This window comes from Chamaea fasciata, unplaced genomic scaffold (genome assembly GCF_029207755.1).
Source record: "Chamaea fasciata isolate MVZ Bird 193981 ecotype frontalis unplaced genomic scaffold, bChaFas1.0.hap1 SCAF_9, whole genome shotgun sequence".
Lineage (NCBI taxonomy): Eukaryota > Metazoa > Chordata > Aves > Passeriformes > Sylviidae > Chamaea > Chamaea fasciata.
The window spans coordinates 32,517,861-32,538,707 of NW_027094094.1; the positions used below are offsets into that span (position 1 = coordinate 32,517,861).

Below are 20,847 nucleotides of genomic sequence, written 5' to 3' on the forward strand. Positions count from 1 at the left end.
GGGGCACTGCGCGTGCGCGGGGGGCGCCCTGCCGGGTTACCGCACGGCGGGATGCGCATGCGCAGGGCGCGCTTCCCGGCGCCAGCGGCGGCGCTTCCGGGCGGGCAGGTAAGGGTGGGATGGGATGGGATGGGATGGGGTGGGGTGGGGTATGGTGGGGTATGGTGGGGTATGGTGGGGTATGGGGTATGGGGTATGGGGTATGGGGTATGGAGGGTGGGACGGGGCGGAGCAGGACGCGGCCGAGACGCTGCCCGGGCCCGTCGGGTCACCCCGGGGCTGGGGATCCCCCCGCGGTTTGACCCCGGCCCGCCCGCGTCTCCCGGGTCGCGGCTGTGCCGGTGGCCCCAGCAGCAGCTCCTGGTGTCCGGCCCAGCCAGCTCGGCTCCCGCAGCATCTCCTCGTTCCCTGCACCCCTGACCCCCAGGCACTTCCGCAGCCCGCGGGAAATCCCAGTCGGATCAGGGCCCCAAGCGGTGGGGGAACCTGGGCCTTTAAAGAGATTTAAGCTTGGGCAGGAGCGGGCCCTGCACAGCCTGTTCTGATTTGAGTCAGTTTTGAGTGGAGAGTTGGACCAAGGCTTGCAGGGGTCCCTTCCAACCTAAGTGATTCCATAATTTTGGCAAAACAAAAGTGTGTCCCTGTGCTTGATACATGGATCTGGATTGTATCTGCTTGATACAATCTGTGCGGGATGTCACATGAAACTCCTTATTTATTTCTATGATCCCTGACTCGGGGATGTACAGAATCACAGGATATTCTGAGTTGGAACAGACCCACAAAGATCATCAAGTCCAGCTCTTCAGTGAATGGCCCATACCAGGATTGACCCCACTACCTCGGTGTTTTTAGCACCAGGGTGCTTTTTAGGCTGAGCTCATCTCAGGCTTCTGTGTCAGTATTAAAGTTATTCTTTAAATATTCTGCAGGGTTTGTGTGAAGTTTGTAAAGTGGGCAGTGGAATAGGAAGACCCCTGAACTTGGGAAAAAAACCTGCTTTGGAGTCATTTCAGAAGCAGCAGCAGGGTCAGCTTGTCAGGACACCAACCAGTGCTGAGATGAAAAAATCCTCTGCTGGCCAACCCCAGCTTGACATTCCCCCCAGGCTTAGTCTTCCTGGTTGGAGCTGTCCCAGCTGCAGCAGCCCAGAGCAGCTGTGGCTGCCCTGCATCCCTGGGAGTGTCCAAGGCAGGTTGGACAGGGCTTAGAGCAGCTTGGGACAGTGCAGGGGGATAGAATGAGATGTGCTTTGAGGTCCCTCCCAACCCAAACCATCCAAGGAGTATCCCTGTTCCGTTTGCTTCCTCCTCCTTGGTCCCAGCCAAACATCTCAGCAGCGTGTCCCTGGCCGGGACGCTTTCCCTGTTGGGATAACCCCTCCTTCCCGCTCCCCCAGGGCCGGCGGCCCGAGCCGGGAGCATGAGCGAGTTCCGCATCCACCACGACGTGAACGAGCTGCTGAGCCTGCTGCGGGTGCACGGCGGCGAGGGCGCCGAGGTCTACATCGAGCTGCTGCAGAAGAACCGCACGCCCTATGTCACCACCAACGTCTCCGCCCACAGCGCCAAGGTCTGCCCGCCCTCCGCTGGGAATTACAGCTCGGTCCCCTCGGCCTTGGGTCCGGGAGAAGAGGGAGAAAGGGGGTGGTCAGGTCGGGGGTGGCGGTTCTGGGTGTGGAGCAGGAAGGCTGGGAGGGAGAAGGTAGAATGCGTGAGTGTTGGTGGGAGAAGATTGTTAGGGCTGGGGTGGGGGCATGTTCAAGGTGGAGGTTGTTTTGTGGGATGTTGGGAAGGAATTGTTCCCTGTGAGCGTGGCAACCTGGCACAGAGAAGCTTTGGCTGCCCCCGGTTTCCTGGAAGTGTCCAAGGCTGAGTTGGATGGGGCTTGGAGCAGCCTGGGATAGTGGAAGGTGTCCCTGCCCCTGGCAGGGGGTGGAACAAGATGACCTTGAAGTTCCCTTCCCACCCAAACCGTTCTTTGATTGCATGATGAAATGAAAACTGTATAAAATGCAATTATATGACTAGCACCTATAGCATTATATGCCTTTTTTTCTTCTCAATATCACCCAAGTATTAGAGGTTATAGCCTGGCACTCATGACCAGACATACTGTTATGGCTAAAAGACTGCTTTTTGTTTCCATTTTTAATAGCAATCCACCAGTCAAGCTCTAAGTGCTGGGAAGTCTCTAACTCTGTCTGAAACTTCTCATCTTTGTAGCCTGAGCTGCGTGTTTGCTCTAATTCCATTTTAGTTTGATTGTAACTCCAGTGAATATTAATGTGGTGTTTTACAGGTGAAAATTGCAGAGTTTTCTCGAACTCCTGAAGATTTTTTAAAGAAGTACGATGAGCTGAAGTCTAAAAACACAAGACATCTGGATTCTTTAGTTTATCTGCTGTCCAAACTCACCGAAGACAAAGAGGTTGGTTCCTTGTTTAGAAGTGGATGTTGAAGAGTAGCAGCAGCGCAATGATTTTAAGCACGGCTGATGGTGAAGTTCAGTGAAATCTGTAGAAATCAACAAATAACCAGTTCTGCCTTTTACTGAGTTATTAAAGCCCTACTGAGAGTTATGCTCCTCTGGATATAATTCACTAAGACATGGGAAACTGGGACAGGGAGATCTGTGGTTAGATTCAGTACAGCCAGGGTATGGTCATGTGTTTCTTGCTTTAGACTGTGCTGCCCAGCATTCACAAAACCTTTTCTTTCTTTGTCTACGTACAGACACTCCACTACCTGCAGCAAAATGCTAAAGAAAGGGCAGAACTGGCAGCAAACGCAGCCACCAGCAGCAGCACGACTTTTTCCATCCCCACATCCACTTCCAAGATGTCTCTGCAGGAGCTGGAGGAGCTGCGCAAGCAGCTGGGCAGTGTCACGGCCAACTCCAGCACACAGCAGGTACAAAGCCCTGCCCAGGCTCTGGGCAAAAAATCTTCCCTTTCCTTAGCCAGATCATATTAAATCTTGGTGCTGTTTTTAGTAAAAGAGGCCTTTTTCTATTCCAGTCAGTTAAGGTTAAATTCTTTGAGGTTATTCTTTGGTTAAATTCGCAGTTAAATCCTTCCCTGTGAGGAACCTGGCCAGGCTGCCCCGAGCAGCTGTGGCTGCTCCATCCCTGGAAGTGTCCAAGGCCAAGTTGGACAGGGCTTGGAGCAAGTTGGCATCATGGAAAAGACAGAAAGGAAGAAGAAAACCAGCTGAAGACACAGGCTTAGCAAACAGTTAAACATTTCATTAGCAGCAGTAGGTTGTGAGGTCAGAGTGCAAAAGGGCAATTTATTCCTTAAATCCCAATTTCTGTTTCCTGTCATTATTTGTATAAAAAACTGTGCTGTGGTAGCTTGACCTTACAAACAGAGCAGGGAGGGAAAAAAAACGTGGTGAGAAACTCATGGATCAAGGTAAGGATATTTTGGCTGCAGGAGGCAGAAGGGCAGCAGTGTATGGAGAGTTCTTTGGACAGAGGAGAAAGAGGAAAAGATGCTCAGGGGTCCGTAGTGCCTTCTCATGTCTGGTCAGCAAAATCCAACAGGGGACAAGCCTCAGATCACTTCAGGCCCTCAACAGCAAGACGGAGGGACCTCCCATGTCCTGTGCTTTGGGTCTCTGGGCTTGAAGGACCCTACATAAATGTGATTGTGGAGGAGAACTCAAATCCTAAACAAAGGGTCCAACCCCTCACCCTGTCAGCAGTGGTGAGACCAGCCTTGTCCCACATACACTGAAATACTGCGCAGACACTGGGCCTGACTCATCCAGATCCTTCACAGACAATCTGAGTCAAGTGGGTGATTTAGATCATGAGGGGAAGATGAATTTCCAGCGAGATAACTGATCTTCTTAACAGGATTTATGTGTGAACTTGCTAAAAGAGGAAAGACCTGGAAGTGCCGTTCTCTGGGATGTGCAGTTCACAGCCAGAGGGATTGAAATGCCATCACAAGCCAAGATTTGTGCTTCCCTGCTGCTCCATTTGTAGTCTCTTCAGACTTTAAGAGCTGGAACTGTCTCAAAAGGCCCTGATGGGCTGGTGCTCGGGCCTGTTGGGGCAGTAAGAGCTGGGACAGGAGGACATTCCTGGGAAGTGTTAGGTTTGCTCAGCCTCTGACACAGATCTTCTGTCTGTGACGGTCACAAATGGAGCTGGAAGTGTTTACGGACCTCAGAGACGAGCCCTTCATCTCCCTCCACATGTGTTGGCACTGCCATTGCTCGAGATGTCAGATGCAGGTTCCTCAGCATGCCAGTGGCAAGCTGCCACCCTGTGCCAGGGGTGTTGAGGTGCCACCTGAGGGCTGTGTTCTCAGCCCTGGGGGTTTTCTCCAGGCTGTTGTTGAAGCCTGTGGTGACAGTGACCTCAGCTTCGAGTCGCAGAGAGGAGATGATTCATGCCCCTGAGACGTGTGCTTTGTCACCAGTGCCACAAGTGCTGTGCCATCTGCCCTGGGACTGCTTGGCACTGTCAGACAGATCGTGCAGTGATTGGAGTTACTGCTTGGACCAGTTTTGGTCCAGGATTCATCGAGGTGGGGAAAGTTAAAGTGTTCCCTTTCAGGTGGATGTGTCCTCTACAGCCAAAATGTTGACTTTTTTGACCTCTGCCAGTTAACAAAGTCACACTAGAGCTGATTGAACTGCAACAGAAGTGCCCTGCCTCTTGTTACAGAATAAAATCAGAGAGTCTGGGTTGAGTATCGCCATGCCCACAATACCACGTCCCCAACTGCCATTTCTGCTCGTGTTTTGAACACTTCCAGAGGTGGTGACACCACCATTTCCCTGGAGAGCTTGTTCCAATGATTCCAATGATTTCTTCACTCTCTCAGTGAAGAAATTTTTCCTGCCTGCCATTTGGGAAGACCTGCTGGTGGCTACCCTTCTCCCAAGCAGGACATGTTCATACAGCCAGCTGAGGTTTGCGGTTTCATGTGGGGTTTAGCTGTCCTTTGAATTGCTGGGAGCTTGCTTGAGGCTTCCTATTCCTCCATATGAAAGTCCCAGTTCTGTTAGGGGAGCAGAGGAAATCAAGGTCCTTTTAGCAGATCACCCACACATGATGTAAATAAGAAAGTAAAATGAGCCTGTGCATATCCCTCTTCACACACACACATCTGTGGAGTTTCAGAAAGGGCCTTCATCAGCCCTGTGTTTGTGCACTTGGGGCTCCAAATGTTCATGTAGGTTGTGCATCTCACAAGCTTCCACAGCTGATGATTGATCTTGCACTCCATTTATTTTAGTGTCAGAGCCGGGGGTGGAAAGTCTTTCAGTCTTCAAGAGCTCACTTCCTTCGCCAACTCCCACTCAGAGCAAAAAGCTCCACCATTTTCCAGCTCTCTGTGGGTGGATTTGTCTGGGTTGCATTTGGCATTGAGTTCAGAGGTGTTCAATGCCCCTGGAATGGGATGTTGGTGCTTCTGGAAGGAGTTTGCTGCTTTCATGTGGTGCTTTCTCCAAAGCACAACCACTGCCTGGTGGCTGTGCATGTCCCCATTCTGCTTCCATGGGTGTGCCCCAGCACCCAGGCCAGTGTGGACAGATGCAGAAAGGCATTATTTGATATACCCCCACATTAAAAGGTCAAATGAATAAAAAAAATACGTGGTTTTTGCAGCAGTGGGGCAAATAGACAAAGTGGTACTGGGAAATGAAACCCTACACCATGCTACTGAAATACCAGTTATTCTGCTTTCTGTTCTCAAGTCCATCGATAAATTCTCCTTGAAATTAAATATTTCTTGGACTTCTGAAAGTCTCCTGGTTTTTTTCCTTTCTTTCCCTCTCTCTCTCTCCTTTTCCAACAGCCTCTTGAGCTCACACGAAAAATCCTCCGGGATAAGCAGAACAAGAAGAATTCTGGTCAGCCCATTCCAGTATTTCCATCCTGGGTGTATGAGAGACCTGCACTTATTGGGGATTTCTTAATTGGCACCAGTCTGAGCACTGACACAACAGTACCAATAGGTACGTGAAACACAGGGAAAATTGCATTAATCTGTAGTGTTTTGTTCTCATTCAGAAATGCTGTTCAGATGTTCACACTCAGCAAAACTTGGCTCGTGGCACCTTTTTTCCTTTGTGGCTGTATTTGAGCTGTTCTCTGGGTATTGAAATATTTTGGTGGCAGGGAGGTTGGGGAAGTTGTTGGTGTTGGAAGTAACTGGGCCCTTTTGGGTGGAAGGATCAGCAGCAGGAGCTGTGGCCACAGGTGTTGGATGTCTGATCCTGTCTCCCGGATTTGGGTATAAATGAGCAAAGGATTCTGTTCTCCAGGAAGGCAAGGTACGAGCCTGAAACGGGTGGATGATGGCACATTCTGTCCTTCTTTTGTCTCCTCTTTGGAAAACAGGCACTTTGCCATTAGCCTCCCAGGAATCCATGATCGTGGAGGACTTGCTGTACGTTCTGATTGGCGTGGATGGAAGGTACATCACAGCCCAGGCCTTGGTGGGCAGACAGAGCCGAGCCTTTTCCCTCGATCCAAACCTGGACTTGTCCATCAAGGAGCTGGTGACCAGGATTCTCCCTGTGGCAGCAAGTTACTCTGCTGTCACCAGGTACCGAGCTGGCTTTTGTCGGGGGAGGAGGCTCTCCTGTGAGAACAGAGAATCTGCCATTGTGCAGGTGTTAACTTCCCTGCTTTTTTTAAACTACAGGGGGTGAGGTATAAAACGAGTGACAATTTATTCGGGTCAGTTTTAGCTGCATTTCTTTTGCTGCGTTTTTCCTCTGTGCTGCCAGTTCGCTTTTTTTATTCACACACCTTTGTTCTTTCCAGCCTTGGCCTTGGTAACTTCAGGTAAAATGCAGTTAGGATATATCTGCCTGTTCTGGCTTCCCTTCCTACTCTGCTAGGAATTTCTTCCTATTTCCTGCTTTTTGCTCCCCTCTGGGCATCCAGGACTGAGAGAAGCTTTGTGTGCTGGTTCTCACTTTCTACACAGTGCTTTTACAAATAGTTCTAGTTCCCCTGTGGCTGGAGAGGAAACATCTTCCCACAGCTTTCCTTTCTAGGAAGTGTGGGGTGGGAAATAAGGGAGAGGGATCAGTGCGCTTTCCAGCACGGGATCTACTGGTGTGCATGCACAGTGTCCTGAAGGCAAAGGTTCCTGAAAATTATGCAAGTTACATTGCCCTAAAAAGAGTTTTCATTTTGCTTTGTACAGGTTTATAGAGGAGAAGTCTTCCTTTGAGTATGGACAGGTCAATCATGCTCTGGCTGCGGCCATGCGGACTCTAATCAAGGAATACATGATATTAATTACCCAGCTGGAGCATCTTCAGAGGCAGGGCCTTCTGTCACTGCAGAAGCTGTGGTTTTACATCCAGCCCACAATGAGGACCCTGGAGATCCTGGCTTCACTGGGTAAATTTCCAAAACACAGTCCTTACATTTTGGCAGCTTGTGAGAACTGTGCAGGGCAGCCAAATAGGCAGGGCATGTCTCATTTTGATTTCCTTCTTTATTAAAGAAGAAAGCCCAGGGGAGTTGTATTTGTGAGGACACTGCACCACTTCTGGAGAAGAGCATTCATGTTCTACGGCTGAGTGTGCCTTTGGAGCTGTCAGGAGGCACCTCTGTGCCTTTTGCCTTCACAGCCCTTGCCCTTCCCATCAGCTGTATCCACCGCTGCTGCCTCTCCTCAGCTCCTTTCCAAACTCCTCTCCAGCTCTGTGTGGGTGTATGACCAGAAGGAACCCCTGGAAGTTCCTAGTCCAGCCCCTTGCTTACAGCTACACAGGCTGCTCAGGGGGTCATGTCCAGTCTGGGGACCATTTAGGGTTTTGTTTCGGGACTTTTCAGGATTTAAGTGTCTTATATTGGTCTTTTGAAATTCCAGCTACTTCTGTGGATAAGGGTGAGTGTATGGGAGGATCAACGCTGAGCTTGCTCCACGACAAGACTTTCAATTACACGGGGGACAGCCAGGCCCAGGAGCTGTGCCTGTATTTAACCAAGGCAGCCAGCGTGCCTTACTTTGAAATCCTGGAGAAGTGGATATACAGAGGCATCATTAATGATCCATACAGGTAAAGAACAGTTAAGCAATGGAAATGAAATGCAAAACTTCAGAAATACTGATCTGCTCTGTCGAGTCTGCATTGCCCAGGGGGCTGAAACAACCCTCTCAAGTTTTTTTGGCTTTTGTAGAGTCATTTGAAGTATCTTGCTGTATTTGATAGTTTATGCAGCATTTCTGTTTCCCACATTTTCAGAATCCTAAGGTGGGGGCAAAGCTGCAGGTAAAATACCTGAAATCACTGCCTTTCTGCTGGTGAGAAGGTGGACAAAGGCCAGTTTCCTCACCCCTGCACTGACAAACAGATAATGTTTAGCCTTTTTTAATGGACCCTGTAAAATTCTGTTTCTCATTGCAGATGATCAGAGACACTGCATAGTGCTTTTCCTCTTGCTTCACAAACAGACTCATTTCAGTTCTTGATTGGATGTGTCCTCATGAGAGCTTATTTCTGACAGATCCCATTACCAGTTTGCAGGTCAAAAAAAGTAATCCTCATTGTGCCACTTCCTGCCCCTAAACATCTGCTTTAACTGTTCAGTGAGTTCATGGTGGAGGAGCATGAGCTGCAAAAGGAGAAGATTCAGGAGGACTATAATGACAAGTACTGGGATCAGAGATATACCGTTGTTCAGCAACAGATTCCCTCCTTCTTGCAGAAAATGGCTGACAAAATCCTAAGCACAGGTAGGTGCTTCTGCTGTGAGAGGAGCCTTGAGATGAGCTGGTCTTGTGTCAAGAGAAAGAAAATGTCACCTGGTCTTGTGTCAAGAGAAAGGAAATTGTCACCATGCCTTGTCACTTTATGGGGTTGTCCAGCTGGATTGAGAGCAATAGAAGAGTCAGATTTAAAAAGAGCCCCAAATCCTATAAATAAAACAGCACAGGAGCCCAGCAGCAAGGGGAGCTGTCTGTCACTGCTGTTTTGTGGGTAGGTTTTCTATCTGAATGGAGCTTGGCAGCTGAGATTTGACGGTCTGAGCGTTAATTTAAGCATTTGACCTCTTACCCTTGTACAAAGTCCTCCAAAAGTGACTTGTGAAGCAGAGCAACAGATCTGCAGAGCTTCAGGCCACCTGCAGAGATGTTTTGTCACCACTGGGAAACAAAACCATTTCTAAGTCTCCTTAAATGTGATACCAGGTGCCTATTTTAAGATTCTGTATTATCTTTTGAAAGGTGCCTAAATCTCTTCCAACTTTCAGCACAATGTAGTGTGAACATTTCTCAGCAAATCTTCCTCTTGAAGGGAGTGGTGTAGAAGTTTTCCCTGTTGGCTATGCAGCAGGGATGAGTACGGGAATTAAATTAAATTAAATCAAATTAAAAATTCTTTTTAATTTCAGGGAAATATTTAAATGTTGTGCGGGAATGTGGGCGAGATGTCACCTGCCCTGTGGCTAAAGAGGTCATCTACACTTTAAAAGAGAGAGCCTATGTGGAACAAATAGAAAAAGCATATAACTATGCCAGCAAAGTTCTTCTGGACTTCCTGATGGAGGAGAAAGAGCTAGTGGCTCACCTAAGGTTGGATTTATTTTACTAAATGCGTGATAAAAAGATTGGTTCTGCTAAAGCACATAAATTTTTGAAGTTAGCTCTGTTCTCTTGGGATATTACCAAGGTGTTCTCTATTTCCATTTAGAAAAGTTGACCTAAAAACCAAGATTCGGGGTTTTTTCCCTGAAGAGGGGGTAAAAAAAAAAAATCTAAAATGATAGAAATGTTGAGTGGGAAAGATGTCTGCGGGTCTGTGGTCCAGCTTCCTTGGAAGGCTGTTGCAAAAACTAAGTCAGGGCTTTGTCTAGCCCAGTCAGATCAGGAGTCTGGAGCCACACTGTGTTACGGCTGTGCTCCTATTTCTGTTCCAAAGCCTGCAGCTATCATGTGTGATCTCTGGCCAGGCACTTGGTTAATCCTCAGGCTCACCTCAGAGCTACTTCCAAGCTCCGTGCCCACCGCAGGTAACTCTCCCTGGTGCCAGGTAAAAATCAAAGTTGATGTGTCCTGTTCCAGCAAAAGTCTGCTGGACTTTAAAAAAAATCAGCACAGATATTTGTTCACTGAGAGGAGTCCAGGATTCTGCTCAGAATTACAGCTGCCCCTCAGCTGGAGGAGATTGGGAAGTTGTTCAGGACAGCAGTAGGAGCCCGCACCCAGCACCCCTGGGGTTTATTTTGCATTTTTCTAGGCAAAAAAAAAAGAACAGCAGCAGCCCTGATCTGACTGCACGGAAGTGTCCTGACTGAGGAGGTAGGGAGGAGGAGTCATCCATAAAAGACTAGTCTCCAAACTGGTTATTTATGGCTGTGTGCTCTCCAGAAAGAGAAACATTTTGTGATCAAACCCCGCAGGCTCATTGAATTGATTGCATTTGTTCCTTTAGGTTTGATATGGATTAACCTGGGCTTTCAGAAAAGTAATCAATTGTCCCTTTGTTTTCTTGAGCAGATCTATAAAACACTATTTCCTGATGGATCAAGGGGACTTTTTTGTTCACTTCATGGATCTGACAGAGGAGGAACTTAAGAAGCCTGTAGATGACATCATAACGACGAGGCTGGAGGCTCTGCTGGAATTAGCCCTGAGAATGAGCACGGCCAACACTGATCCCTTCAAGGATGATTTAAAGGTGAGAATGGGCAGAAGCAGAGGATAATTGCCTTTGAGCAGAAGGCCTGCCATGGTTCAGGAGATCTGTATGCCTGTGAGAACCTGCTGCTTCCTAGGTTGGTGTGACGACCGGAGAGTGACTCTGACCATGGGCACCCTGCCTGTTGTTCCACAGTAGCTGCGGGTGTCCTGTGGCTTCATTTTTGTCCTGCTCTTCCCTTACAGATCGACTTGATGCCCCATGACCTCATCACGCAGCTCCTGAGGGTGTTGGCCATAGAGACAAAGCAGGAGAAGGCCATCATCAGTGCAGACCCCACGGAGCTCACCCTCAGCGGCCTGGAGGCCTTTTCCTTTGACTACATTGTGAAGTGGCCTCTGTCCCTCATCATAAACAGGTAAGGCATAAACCCGCTGAGGGAAAAACACAAGAGGTACTCTCACAAGAGGTTTTTCATGCAAGAATCAAACATTCCTTAAACCTGGAGAGCAGAACAAAACTCACTTTCTGGTATCCCTCGTTGCAGACTCAAAGGATACAGGCTGTTGCTACTGTCACAGGCTCTTTTGTGTTTAACTGAGTTGTGAGGGACCGAATGGTTCATTTTTCTGCAGGAATTTGCCTCTTGTTTCCCTGGAGAAACACTTCTGTGAGCCACAAGCAAATGGGACAAGCAGCATTGCGTGAACAGAGTGGCAGATTTCAAATTGCTGAACGCCAGCAATTAACTCCTCCCTTAATTTCCCCTCTAAAAATTCCATTGAATCAGTGAGACTTTCCTAACGGCATGATGCTTTTGGAATTTTGTCTCTTCCTCCCGACGGAGTGTGTTAGCTCTGGTGGTAGCTATGGAAGTGAAAATAGGATTTGGTAAGGTTTCCTGAACTGTATCGACTGGAGCTCTGCAGACACCTACGCCAAAGTGTCTGAGCACAGACCTGAATCCAGTCCCGGAGCTATAAATAAGCAGCCCCATCTGCTTGTGACAGTGCATTGCTGGTGGGGTAATGCTGCCTGTAGCTTGGTTACAGCTTTTCCTCCCCTTTTTTTGGAAAATCTTGCTAAATTCTTGGGTGAATTCTAAAATCCCGATGAATTCTTGGGTGACCATCGCAGCCTTAGCGCGGTGGGTACAAGACCACAGTCTCTGAACCGTCTCTCCCAGCCCCTGTGTGAGTGACCCCTGCATGGAGCTGGAGGGAATTCAGGAGGCTGGTGATGTACCCGCTGGCAGGAAGTACGGAGGAGGGTCTCCTTGGAGAGGAGTTCTTTAGGATGGTTGCAAATGTGACTCTCTCGCTTCGGTTCAGCGCAGCTCCGCGCGCGTCTGAGGGCGTGAGGAACATATTGTGTAAAGTCTCTTTACCTCTGAGCAGCCTCAGCCTTCACAGCTTAGTCTGTCAATCAGGACAGGCCTTCATCTGCATGGGCTTCTTTCTTTCCAGGAAAGCACTGACAAGGTACCAGATGCTTTTCAGACACATGTTCTACTGCAAGCACGTGGAAAGGCAGCTGTGCAACGTTTGGATCAGCAATAAGACAGCCAAGCAATTCTCCCTGCATTCAGCTAAGTGGTACAGCCTTTTTGTTGTTGTTGTTTTCAGTTTTGGGTCTCCTTCTTGCTAATTAGGTGCCTCAAGACATAGCCCAGACAATACTGAGTGAAAAAGATCCTTTCAGATGTCTTACAGGCTTAGAGATGCCAATTTTTAACATTTTAGTTTCACTCAGTATTGTTTGTTAAGTTGCTTTAATATTTAATATCAAAATTTTAGTTTTATATAAGCAAATATTAAAATCTATGACGGGTTCAAAACTCTGACTCCTACTAATTGAGGAAAAGCCCTGGAAAATAATCAGAGATGGTTTGCAGTGAATATAATCCCTCTCACACTGCAGCAAGGCATTTGCTAGGACAGAAATATTTAGCTCTGCTTGGCTGTGCAAGCCTGGTGATAGTTCTCCGTGGCATTTGCTAGCTCTGAGCTGTGTGGGTGTGATTTCTCCCCTAGGTTTGCTGGTGCTTTCACACTGCGGCAGCGGATGCTGAATTTTGTGCAGAATATCCAGTATTACATGATGTTTGAAGTGATGGAGCCAACATGGCACATTCTGGAGAAGAACCTGAAGCTGGTGAGTGAAGTTCACAAACGTAATTCCTAATTGCAGTGGCTGCAGGTGTCTGTTGATTTTGTTGGAGGCATTTAAATATCTGAGAGCTGCTGTTCCTGCCACGTTGCAGAGTGCTGCTGTTTTGCACCACCTTTCTGCTTGATTAGTCATACATCCCTTTCCTGCGCTGCATCCCCCTGTCTCTGCCCAGCTCACACTCTGCTCCCTGTTATGTAAAAGCAGGTTCTGCTCAACATTCCCATACACAGGAGAAAGAGAGCTGTGGAAAAGGAAGGTAGATGCAGAGTGCAAAGATCACGAACCAGTCCAGGCATTTCCAGCTGCTTCCTTGGCTGAGTTACAGTGCTCTTAGAAGCAGAGCCTGTGCTTTCCCTGCCATGAAGCTGCCAAGGACTGGCATGCTGGGAATGTTTGGTATTAAAAAGGCCATTATTATTATTAGTATTATTATTATTACTATTATTAGCACCCTGCGATCAGACACTTCTCAGTTGCACATCTTTTTCCTCTTACACCCTGTAAAACACTCATCTGAGGTACCAAACAACCCAACACCCCTGCAATCAGCTCTCTTGTCAGCTGCCTGATGGCCCTCATGGATCTTCAGCATCAACTGATCCTGCCTTAGTTCTTACTGTGCCCTGAGGAGTTGTTTTGGGGTCAGCTAACCAACATTTCTGGATGTCCTGTCACAGTTTTTTTTTCTGGAGAATTCAGAGGAGGGAGCAGGTCTAGGATTGTGAGTGTCTCTGCATGTTCTTGGCAAGAACTTCTGAATTAGAAGGGTTCATAAGTCAAGCTCCTGGATAATCTGGGAATTGTACTCATTTCTTCATTTTGTTGCAAGTTTAGGTTGGCAAAATGCATCACTCAGTTTACTTTACTTGCATGGAGGCCGTTGTTGAAGTTATCCTCTCCCTGTTTCCTCCTTTCATTTGTATTTTAAGGGGGAAAAGGAAGATCCTCACTGATCTCATGTAGACCCTTATGGTGCATTTTATTTGTCACATTTTCACTTGAAGCTAAGGTGCTCTCTTCTTAAAATTGTAGCTGGCATCTTCATCTTCACAACATCGTCTTCATCAACACAACTTCATCATCATCTTCATTGCATTGGAAAGCTGCATTTATCCCTGTTCTGCAGTAGCTTAAAGGGATTGGGAGGGGTTTCCTGCACTGGTCCTGCTGGAGCAGTGGGGATGCTGTGGCAGTTTTTGTCCTGTGGTTCTTTCCTGAGCTTGATTTGTGTTCTGAGCTTCAGCACGTCCCATAACTGTGCAGAGTGAGGGAGTTTTGATCTGTCATTTAAAACTCAAGACTGAAACAGCCTGTTGGAGTAGCAGAGATGAACAAAAATCTTACAGAATCCTCACAACACTGCATGCCCCAGTTCTTTATTGGCTCCTGAATAAGTCTGTATGTTTTAATGATAAGTTTATTGATATTTAAGATTCTTCGATTCGTTTTTCTCTTTTCCTCTTTTTTCCTCTGACTTCACTGAGGTTGTGAAGGTGGGAGTGGCCATGACAAACAGATTTAGAAACAAAGGAAATGCTAGTTCATAAAGCAGATAACTCCATCCTTTCCAGGGGAGGGCTTGGGTGATTTAAACAAGCATGATTTGTGGAGAGATGATGTGACAAATCAAAGGTTTCAAGCCTGTGAGGGGCTGTTGAAGGCAGTAGTGCAGATGCAGTCTCCATCTCGGGGTGTTTCTGGGAGGTACCCGAGGAGTTTCTCACTCTGAGAGGTCCCTGTCAGAAGCAGAGTGCTGGGATGGAACATTTGGTTTGTCATTGTTGGGCTCTCCTGTCACAGGCATCCAACATTGACGATGTCCTGAGCCACCACACGAGCTTCCTAGACAACTGCCTGAAGGACTGCATGCTCACCAACCCGGAGCTGCTCAAGATCTTCTCCAAGCTGATGTCTGTGTGTGTCATGTTCACCAACTGCATGCAGGTGTGTGCAGCCTCCCCATGCCTTTGCCAGCCCCACGTGGACTTGCCTCTGTTCCCTCTGTCAGCAGCTTTAGGGCTTGACAGCTCACACCCTCTCCCAAATGGTTTCTGTGGCTTCTTACTCCACAAAATTTTCCTTATTCCATGTTGAGGTCAGGTTCATATGGACCAAATTCCCTCCCTTGAGACGTAAGCTGTAGTGCTCTGTAGAGACCCTCTCTGGAGGGTGAGGTGATGGGCACATTCCAGCCAGCATCAGGGAGCCCACAGCGTTCCTAAAACCCACTTTCCAGCGGGTTCAGGCAGATCTGTGTATAAGCAGGCTGAATCCAGTCCCAGAGTCAGCTTTCCTGGGAGCTGGGGTGGGCAGAACTGAGCCTCGTGCTTTGCCCCAAGGGCAGGAACAGGCTGTAACCGTGTCCCCCACGCTGTGCCCCTGGCAGAGGTTCACCCAGAGCATGAAGCTGGACAGTGAGATGGAGAGGCTCACCCTGGAGCACGGCACCATGCTGGGCCCGCCCACCGAGGAGGAGCGCGCTGAGGAGGCTGCCAAGAAGAAGCTGACCAACAAGGTGGGATATGGGGAAGACAGCTGGGGCTGGCTGCCACTCTGACCACAGTGGCCACTTGCAGATAGCCCTTCCTGGTTTCTAGACCACCTCTGGCCCCAAAAAGCACAATCTTTGTGGAATTGTGGGCGGTGCGGAGCGCTGCTGGAGTTCTCAAAGTCCGCTTTGAAGACCGTCTCCCACAGCAGTCCCTGCGCTGGTTTTATGAGTTTTTACTTGTGTTTTCAGCTGTGCAGAGCCACGTCCAGGCTTTCTGAAATGCCAGCACTTTCCCATTCCCAGAGTGTAAGCAGGGCTCTTTGCAGCCCCTGGCTTTCATACCTGGGGGATCTGTCTTGTCCATATTTCTCTGTCTAAACGCACAGGGGATTTGCTTTGTGGTTAGCAGATCCTCCTGTCCCTCTGGAAGCCCTGCTGGAACACATCTGCATCACCACTGCAGTCACAGAGCTGCACAGGTCACAGCCTGTCATTTTCTGCCTACTGGCTTTTCCTGCTGCTTGGAAATGAGCAATGGCAGCATGTATTTGTGGATAACTCAGCTGGGATCTACTCTGGGCTTCTCCAGGCTGGGCACAGCAGGGCATTTAACTACCAAGGACTTTCAAAGGTTTATTTCAGAGGCTGAGCAACTGTGAAGTTTGCTGGCAGTATTTTTGAGCGGGTCAGGGGATGGAGGGAATAATTGCAGCCGTAATTGCAGCCCCTTGGCAAGGGCAGATCAGCAAACACATGGGGCCACTCTGCTTTTGTCTTGGCAGCTTTTAGCAGAGCACGCTGACAACCTGCACCTCACATCTGGCTTTGAAGCCACCATCAACAAGTTTGACAGCAATTTCTCCACACATCTGCTGGACCTGCTGGACAAACTGAGCGTGTACAGCACCAATGACTGCGAGCACAGCATGCTCAACATCATCTACAGGTGAGCCAGGCCTTTTCTGTCTGTGACTTCCCCTCCCATGGGTCCCAGATTCAGCTCAGGAAATGCCCATTTCAACTGAGAAATGTGTGTATTTAGGAGCTCTAAACAGCCTGGACTAGAGGAGGGTGTCGGAACGAGATGGTCTTTGAGGTCCCTTCCAGCCCAGACCATTCTGCTTTGCATTTCAACTCAAAGCTTTAGAAAAACCCCAAAACACATGCCTTTGAATTAGGTGAAATTTGTCCATTAATACTGTAAATGTAGTGTTAGTTTTCCTGGGAATTGTCTCACTGTGGAGACAGTGAATTTCCAAACCAATTTCCAAATATAGCATAAGTATTGGAAGATGAAAAAAAATCACACAAAGGTTTGATCAGAAAGTGAATTTTGTGTTTCTGTTATGTGGACTTCTACTTAAAGTTCCCATATTGCATTTATTTAAATAGGCAGCTTCTTGGAAATCAGAATTCCTTCAGAAATACATAAAAGTCAGGTACACAGGATAGAGGGGGGAGAGAGAGAGCAGATGGAAGTTTTGCTGTTGGGTTTATAACCGCTGTGTTGCTTTTTCAATTAAAAAAAAAATAGAAGTTTTGTTCCCTGTCCAATCCGTACTGGATATCTTTTATGGCTGGCTGAGAACCCTCACACCTCTGTTGAGATCTGCTACACCTGAAAGCAGAGAGACAGGAAATGTTTCAGGAATGCTTTTAAGGAGATTGTTTTCCCCTCCTGGTGCCGTTTCTGACAGCATCTGACAGGGCTGTCAGGATTCCTGGTACTTAGTTAGGTGAAGAATTCCCACAGGGGACTGTGCTTCCAATTGTCCTTTTCTTCTGGGAACTTCATGTCCAGCAACTGCCACAGGTTTGCACAGTCCCTGGCAGTGCCCCAGGGCTGCTTGGTGTTCTGGGCTCTCCTGCTTCCATCCCCTGTCAGAGGACGAACTTCCAGCCACCAGAACTGCCCCTGTGGCTGATGCTGAGTCCCTGAAATGGGAATTGAGGTGAGGACCCCTTCTACACAGCCCTAAAAACTCTGGTTTGCTCCATCTCTGAAGTGACCAGAGTCAGAGGTCTTCTCCTTATCTCGGAATTTCTCCAAAAAACTGTTTGTGTGGCTGTGAGTGCAGGCTGCACAATTGGTGGTTGTTCCTTTCAGGACTAACCGGGACAGCCAAATCTCTGCAGGACCTTTTGGGAAAGGCTGGTGTGGCTTCTCAACATTTTATGTCACCCTCCATGTGTCTGAGCTGGACATCCCAGTTGATTGTCATCAGGCTGTTGTAGGTTACAGGCAGGATCCGTCTGTAGGGAAAGGCTGGCAGGATTAAGCTCTCACTCTTCCCTGGCTGCCATCACTCCTGGGTGTCACAGGAGCAGACTCAGCGTTGTTTTAGGGGTTGGGACCACAAGCAGTTGAGTCACTGAGGCAGGAGCATTTACTGCTCCTCCGTGCTCCAGCCCTCCTTCCTCCTTTATCCTTTTTTTAACATTTTTTCCATCTCCAGTACAAGTTCTAACGGAGGGGCTTGTTCATGGTGCTCCATTCAGGACAACTTGATGGCAACTCACTCCACGATCCCAGGGCACACAGGACATGACCAACACAGTGTTGGAGACCAAATCACCTGCTCTTGTCATGGTGTGAATGTCACACACGTGCCAGGATAGTGGGATGAGCTGGTGCTGCCCCCCAGGCCTGGCTCTGCGTCCTGCCCAGGGTGCCACAGCCACCAGCTGCTCCATCAGGGTCACAGCCCTCACTGGGGGGTCAGCAGGTGACTTCTGAGCTGTGAGACCTCTGCAGCTGGTTCTTCCAAATACACAGAGGTTGGGTTTTGCAAGCAGCACTTCCTGCTTCAGGGGAAAGGAGAAGTGTGATGATAGAGAGGATGCAGTGCTTCTTCCATGGTTTATGCTGTGGGCGGTGACCTCAGCTGACTACACCCAGAGGCCCAGAGGAGGGCCTGAGTGCTTTGCCCTCCCGTATTTCCACGCCCCAGTCCTTAGGATTGTCATCCCTGTCAAGTTCCCCCCTAGTCTGCACTCCCTGGGACCACTTGAGTCTTCACCAAGACATTGGACCTGCTGGACCTTTCCTGCCAGCCCAGATGTCCCCATGTCCTCAGCAGAAATACTGGATGTTAACAGCCCACAGGCCCTGCCTTTCCAAGCCCATAGGCTGCTCAGGGGTGGTTTCAAGGCTGGAAGCCCCACGATGAATGCCCAGAGGTGACATTTAGCTCCCATTCAGGTTGGAGGCATTGTTGGCTCGAGGCCTGGGCACTATGGCAACAGGAACCCAAGAAGCAGAGTGGAGACATTCATATTCACTTGCCATCTGAAATAACATATTTGACTGAGAGAGTTTTAAGGAAGAGTTTACAAGACATATCACTCTTTTTTTTTTTCTATTTTATAACCTTTTAATGGGACTGCTTTCCAACAGGGATCATCAACATGTCAGATAAATAACAAAATTCACAGTTCTGGTACTTGCTCATCATTTATTTGATCCTGGTGAACACTTAGTCATTTTGTAGTACTGAGTAACTGAGGCGTTTTATTTGTGGCATCAAACATCCTTCCATCCTCTGAAGGAGCTCACAGGTGACAGATCTCTGGTGTGCCCAAGTCCTGCTGAGGTGTGTCATAGAATAGAATCAGAAAATATCCTGAGATGGAAGGGACCCACAAGGGTCATCCAGTCCCTGCAGAGAAACCCCAACAATCCCACCCTCTGCATCCCTGGCAGCGCTGTCCAAACCCTCCTGGAGCTCTGGCAGCCTCGGGGCCGTGCCCATTCCCTGGGGAGCCTGGGCAGTGCCCAGCACCCTCTGGGGGAAGAACCTTTCCCTGATCTCCAGCCTAAACTTGCCCTGGCACAGCTCCAGCCATTCCCTTAGGAGTGGTGACAAAGGGCTGGCAACTGCAGGAATGCTCCAGTCACTCCAACACATCCCAGGAGTGAGAAGGAGTAAAACTACAGTGGAGATGGCTTTGTCAGCAGGATTAGTTAAGTCTTTAGATGCTTAAGATTCTTAGAAACCTTCTGCGTCAGTGTGGTTATCAGGCATCCTTCCTTTACCAGTTTGGAGGAAACTGAGAGTAGGTCACCAGGATGTGAAGTGGTGCAAACCCCACTGAATCTAGCCACAAAGCAAAAAACTGCCATGCGAGCACATGCTGAGGAAGCACCACATGTGTTCTGAAGAAATGGTTATCACGGATCACTTATAACTAAAAACAGCCAAAAGGGAAGCCAAGCAAAATCTGCAAGTCACTGAGCTGGGAATGAAGCAGCTTTAGAAATCCTCAAAGCAACTAGTCCTGTCCTTGGGTTTGAATCAAAACTTGGTCACCTCATTGTCAGGTTTCCCTGGTACAACTCCTCGAGGGCGAAAGCAATGCAAAGCTTTTCAACCAGGAGAGAGCAACAGACAAATTCCATCTGTCGAGGCTCTGTTTTCTGCAGGCACCAAAAAATGTCAAGGAACAATTTGTTGCCGTTTGTGTGAGGTTGTTAAGCAACATGAAACTCAAATATTGTGCCCATTCAGTTGGTACTGGAGCAGCCTAATTTGAGAGAGGGAGAGAGTAACTTTTGTGTGATTCACGGGCTTGCACTGACTGCTCAGTGATCCAGGGCACACGAGGGCATGAGCTGCACTGGCTGTGGGTGCTTTGGGATCTGCCACGGGAAGGGCGCAGCAGGCTTGGGGCTGCCTGGCATCACTCTGGATTGTCTGGGAGGTGGCATTGTGGCATCCCTGGTGCTGAGGGCTTTGGAGAGGCTTTTCCAAGTGTCACTTGTGGTTGTGGCTGAGCATCTTCTGACCAGTTGCTCGTGTTGGTGAATTGTGGATGCGTGGGAAGCATCCTGGTGTTAGCCAGGAGTTGGTGGGGATGGAAACCTCAGCATTTCATGGTGCTCTGTGGATTTCATGTGGGATTTAGTACCGGAGTCCAGTGCTGGTAAACTCTGGGGTTTCAGGAGTTCTGGGGTGTGGCTGGAAAGGTGCAGACACTGAGGAAACCTTGTCCACATAAGACACCTCTGTGTGGTCTGGAGAAGAGCTGTGAGCATTTGGTCCTTCCCAATGTATTTGGGACGGATTCCTGATACGTCTCCCTGTCGAAGGCCTGCTCTCAAGGCATGGCCACGGAAAAGGTGTCACCAGCACCCATGCCACAGCCCAGACATCCCGGGAGGGGCAGAGCTCGCTCTGGGTGTCCTGGGGGAGGCTCCTGCTCACAGTGTGTTTTGTCCCTCAGGCTGGACTTCAACGGGTTCTACACGGAGCGCCTGGAGCACATGTCGGCCGAGCGCAGCCAGAAGGCGCCGCCGCTGCTGCCCTGCCTGGCCGTGCCTGCCCAGTGACCCTCAGCCCTGCCCTCCACAGCCACCCCACGGCCTGCCAACACAGCCTGGGGATGGCCCACGGGCACGGGGGAGTGTTCACTCTCCTCAGATGTTTGTAATGTTTTGGGGTTTTGTTGGTGTTTTGGTTTGTTTTTTTTTTTACTATGTTGTACAATGATGTGTTTGTGTGTTGTAAAATAAATTAAATAACGACAACGACGACAAAATCAGGGTTATATTGCCTG

At 48.8% G+C, this 20,847-nt stretch overlaps 1 protein-coding gene across 2 annotated transcripts; it reads left to right on the forward strand.

The window, feature by feature from the left end:
* The first annotated feature begins 78 nt into the window (after positions 1 to 78).
* Positions 79 to 20,818, forward strand: TUBGCP2 (tubulin gamma complex component 2). 2 transcript variants are annotated; one of them, XM_066191737.1, is made up of 18 exons: positions 79 to 108; positions 1,400 to 1,572; positions 2,302 to 2,430; positions 2,736 to 2,912; positions 5,819 to 5,978; positions 6,364 to 6,571; positions 7,181 to 7,380; positions 7,856 to 8,045; positions 8,577 to 8,722; positions 9,382 to 9,562; positions 10,487 to 10,667; positions 10,874 to 11,046; positions 12,095 to 12,223; positions 12,662 to 12,782; positions 14,601 to 14,744; positions 15,187 to 15,315; positions 16,074 to 16,237; positions 20,515 to 20,818. In XM_066191737.1, the coding sequence occupies exons 2-18, from the start codon at positions 1,423 to 1,425 to the stop codon at positions 20,618 to 20,620; spliced, it is 2,688 nt and encodes an 895-aa protein (XP_066047834.1). In that variant the 5' UTR covers positions 79 to 108; positions 1,400 to 1,422; the 3' UTR covers positions 20,621 to 20,818. The 2 variants fall into 2 exon arrangements, with proteins under 2 accessions (XP_066047834.1, XP_066047835.1); XM_066191738.1 differs by lacking the exon at positions 14,601 to 14,744.
* The last annotated feature ends 29 nt before the right edge of the window (positions 20,819 to 20,847 follow it).

Excerpts from the sequence above, each read along its gene's own strand:
- TUBGCP2 (XM_066191737.1), top strand. The coding sequence starts at position 1,423 with ATGAGCGAGTTCCGCATCCACCACGACGTGAACGAGCTGCTGAGCCTG. Across the intron at positions 2,913-5,818 it reads CCAACTCCAGCACACAGCAG|CCTCTTGAGCTCACACGAAA; the intron begins GTACAAAGCCCT and ends CTTTTCCAACAG. Across the intron at positions 12,224-12,661 it reads TCCCTGCATTCAGCTAAGTG|GTTTGCTGGTGCTTTCACAC; the intron begins GTACAGCCTTTT and ends TTTCTCCCCTAG.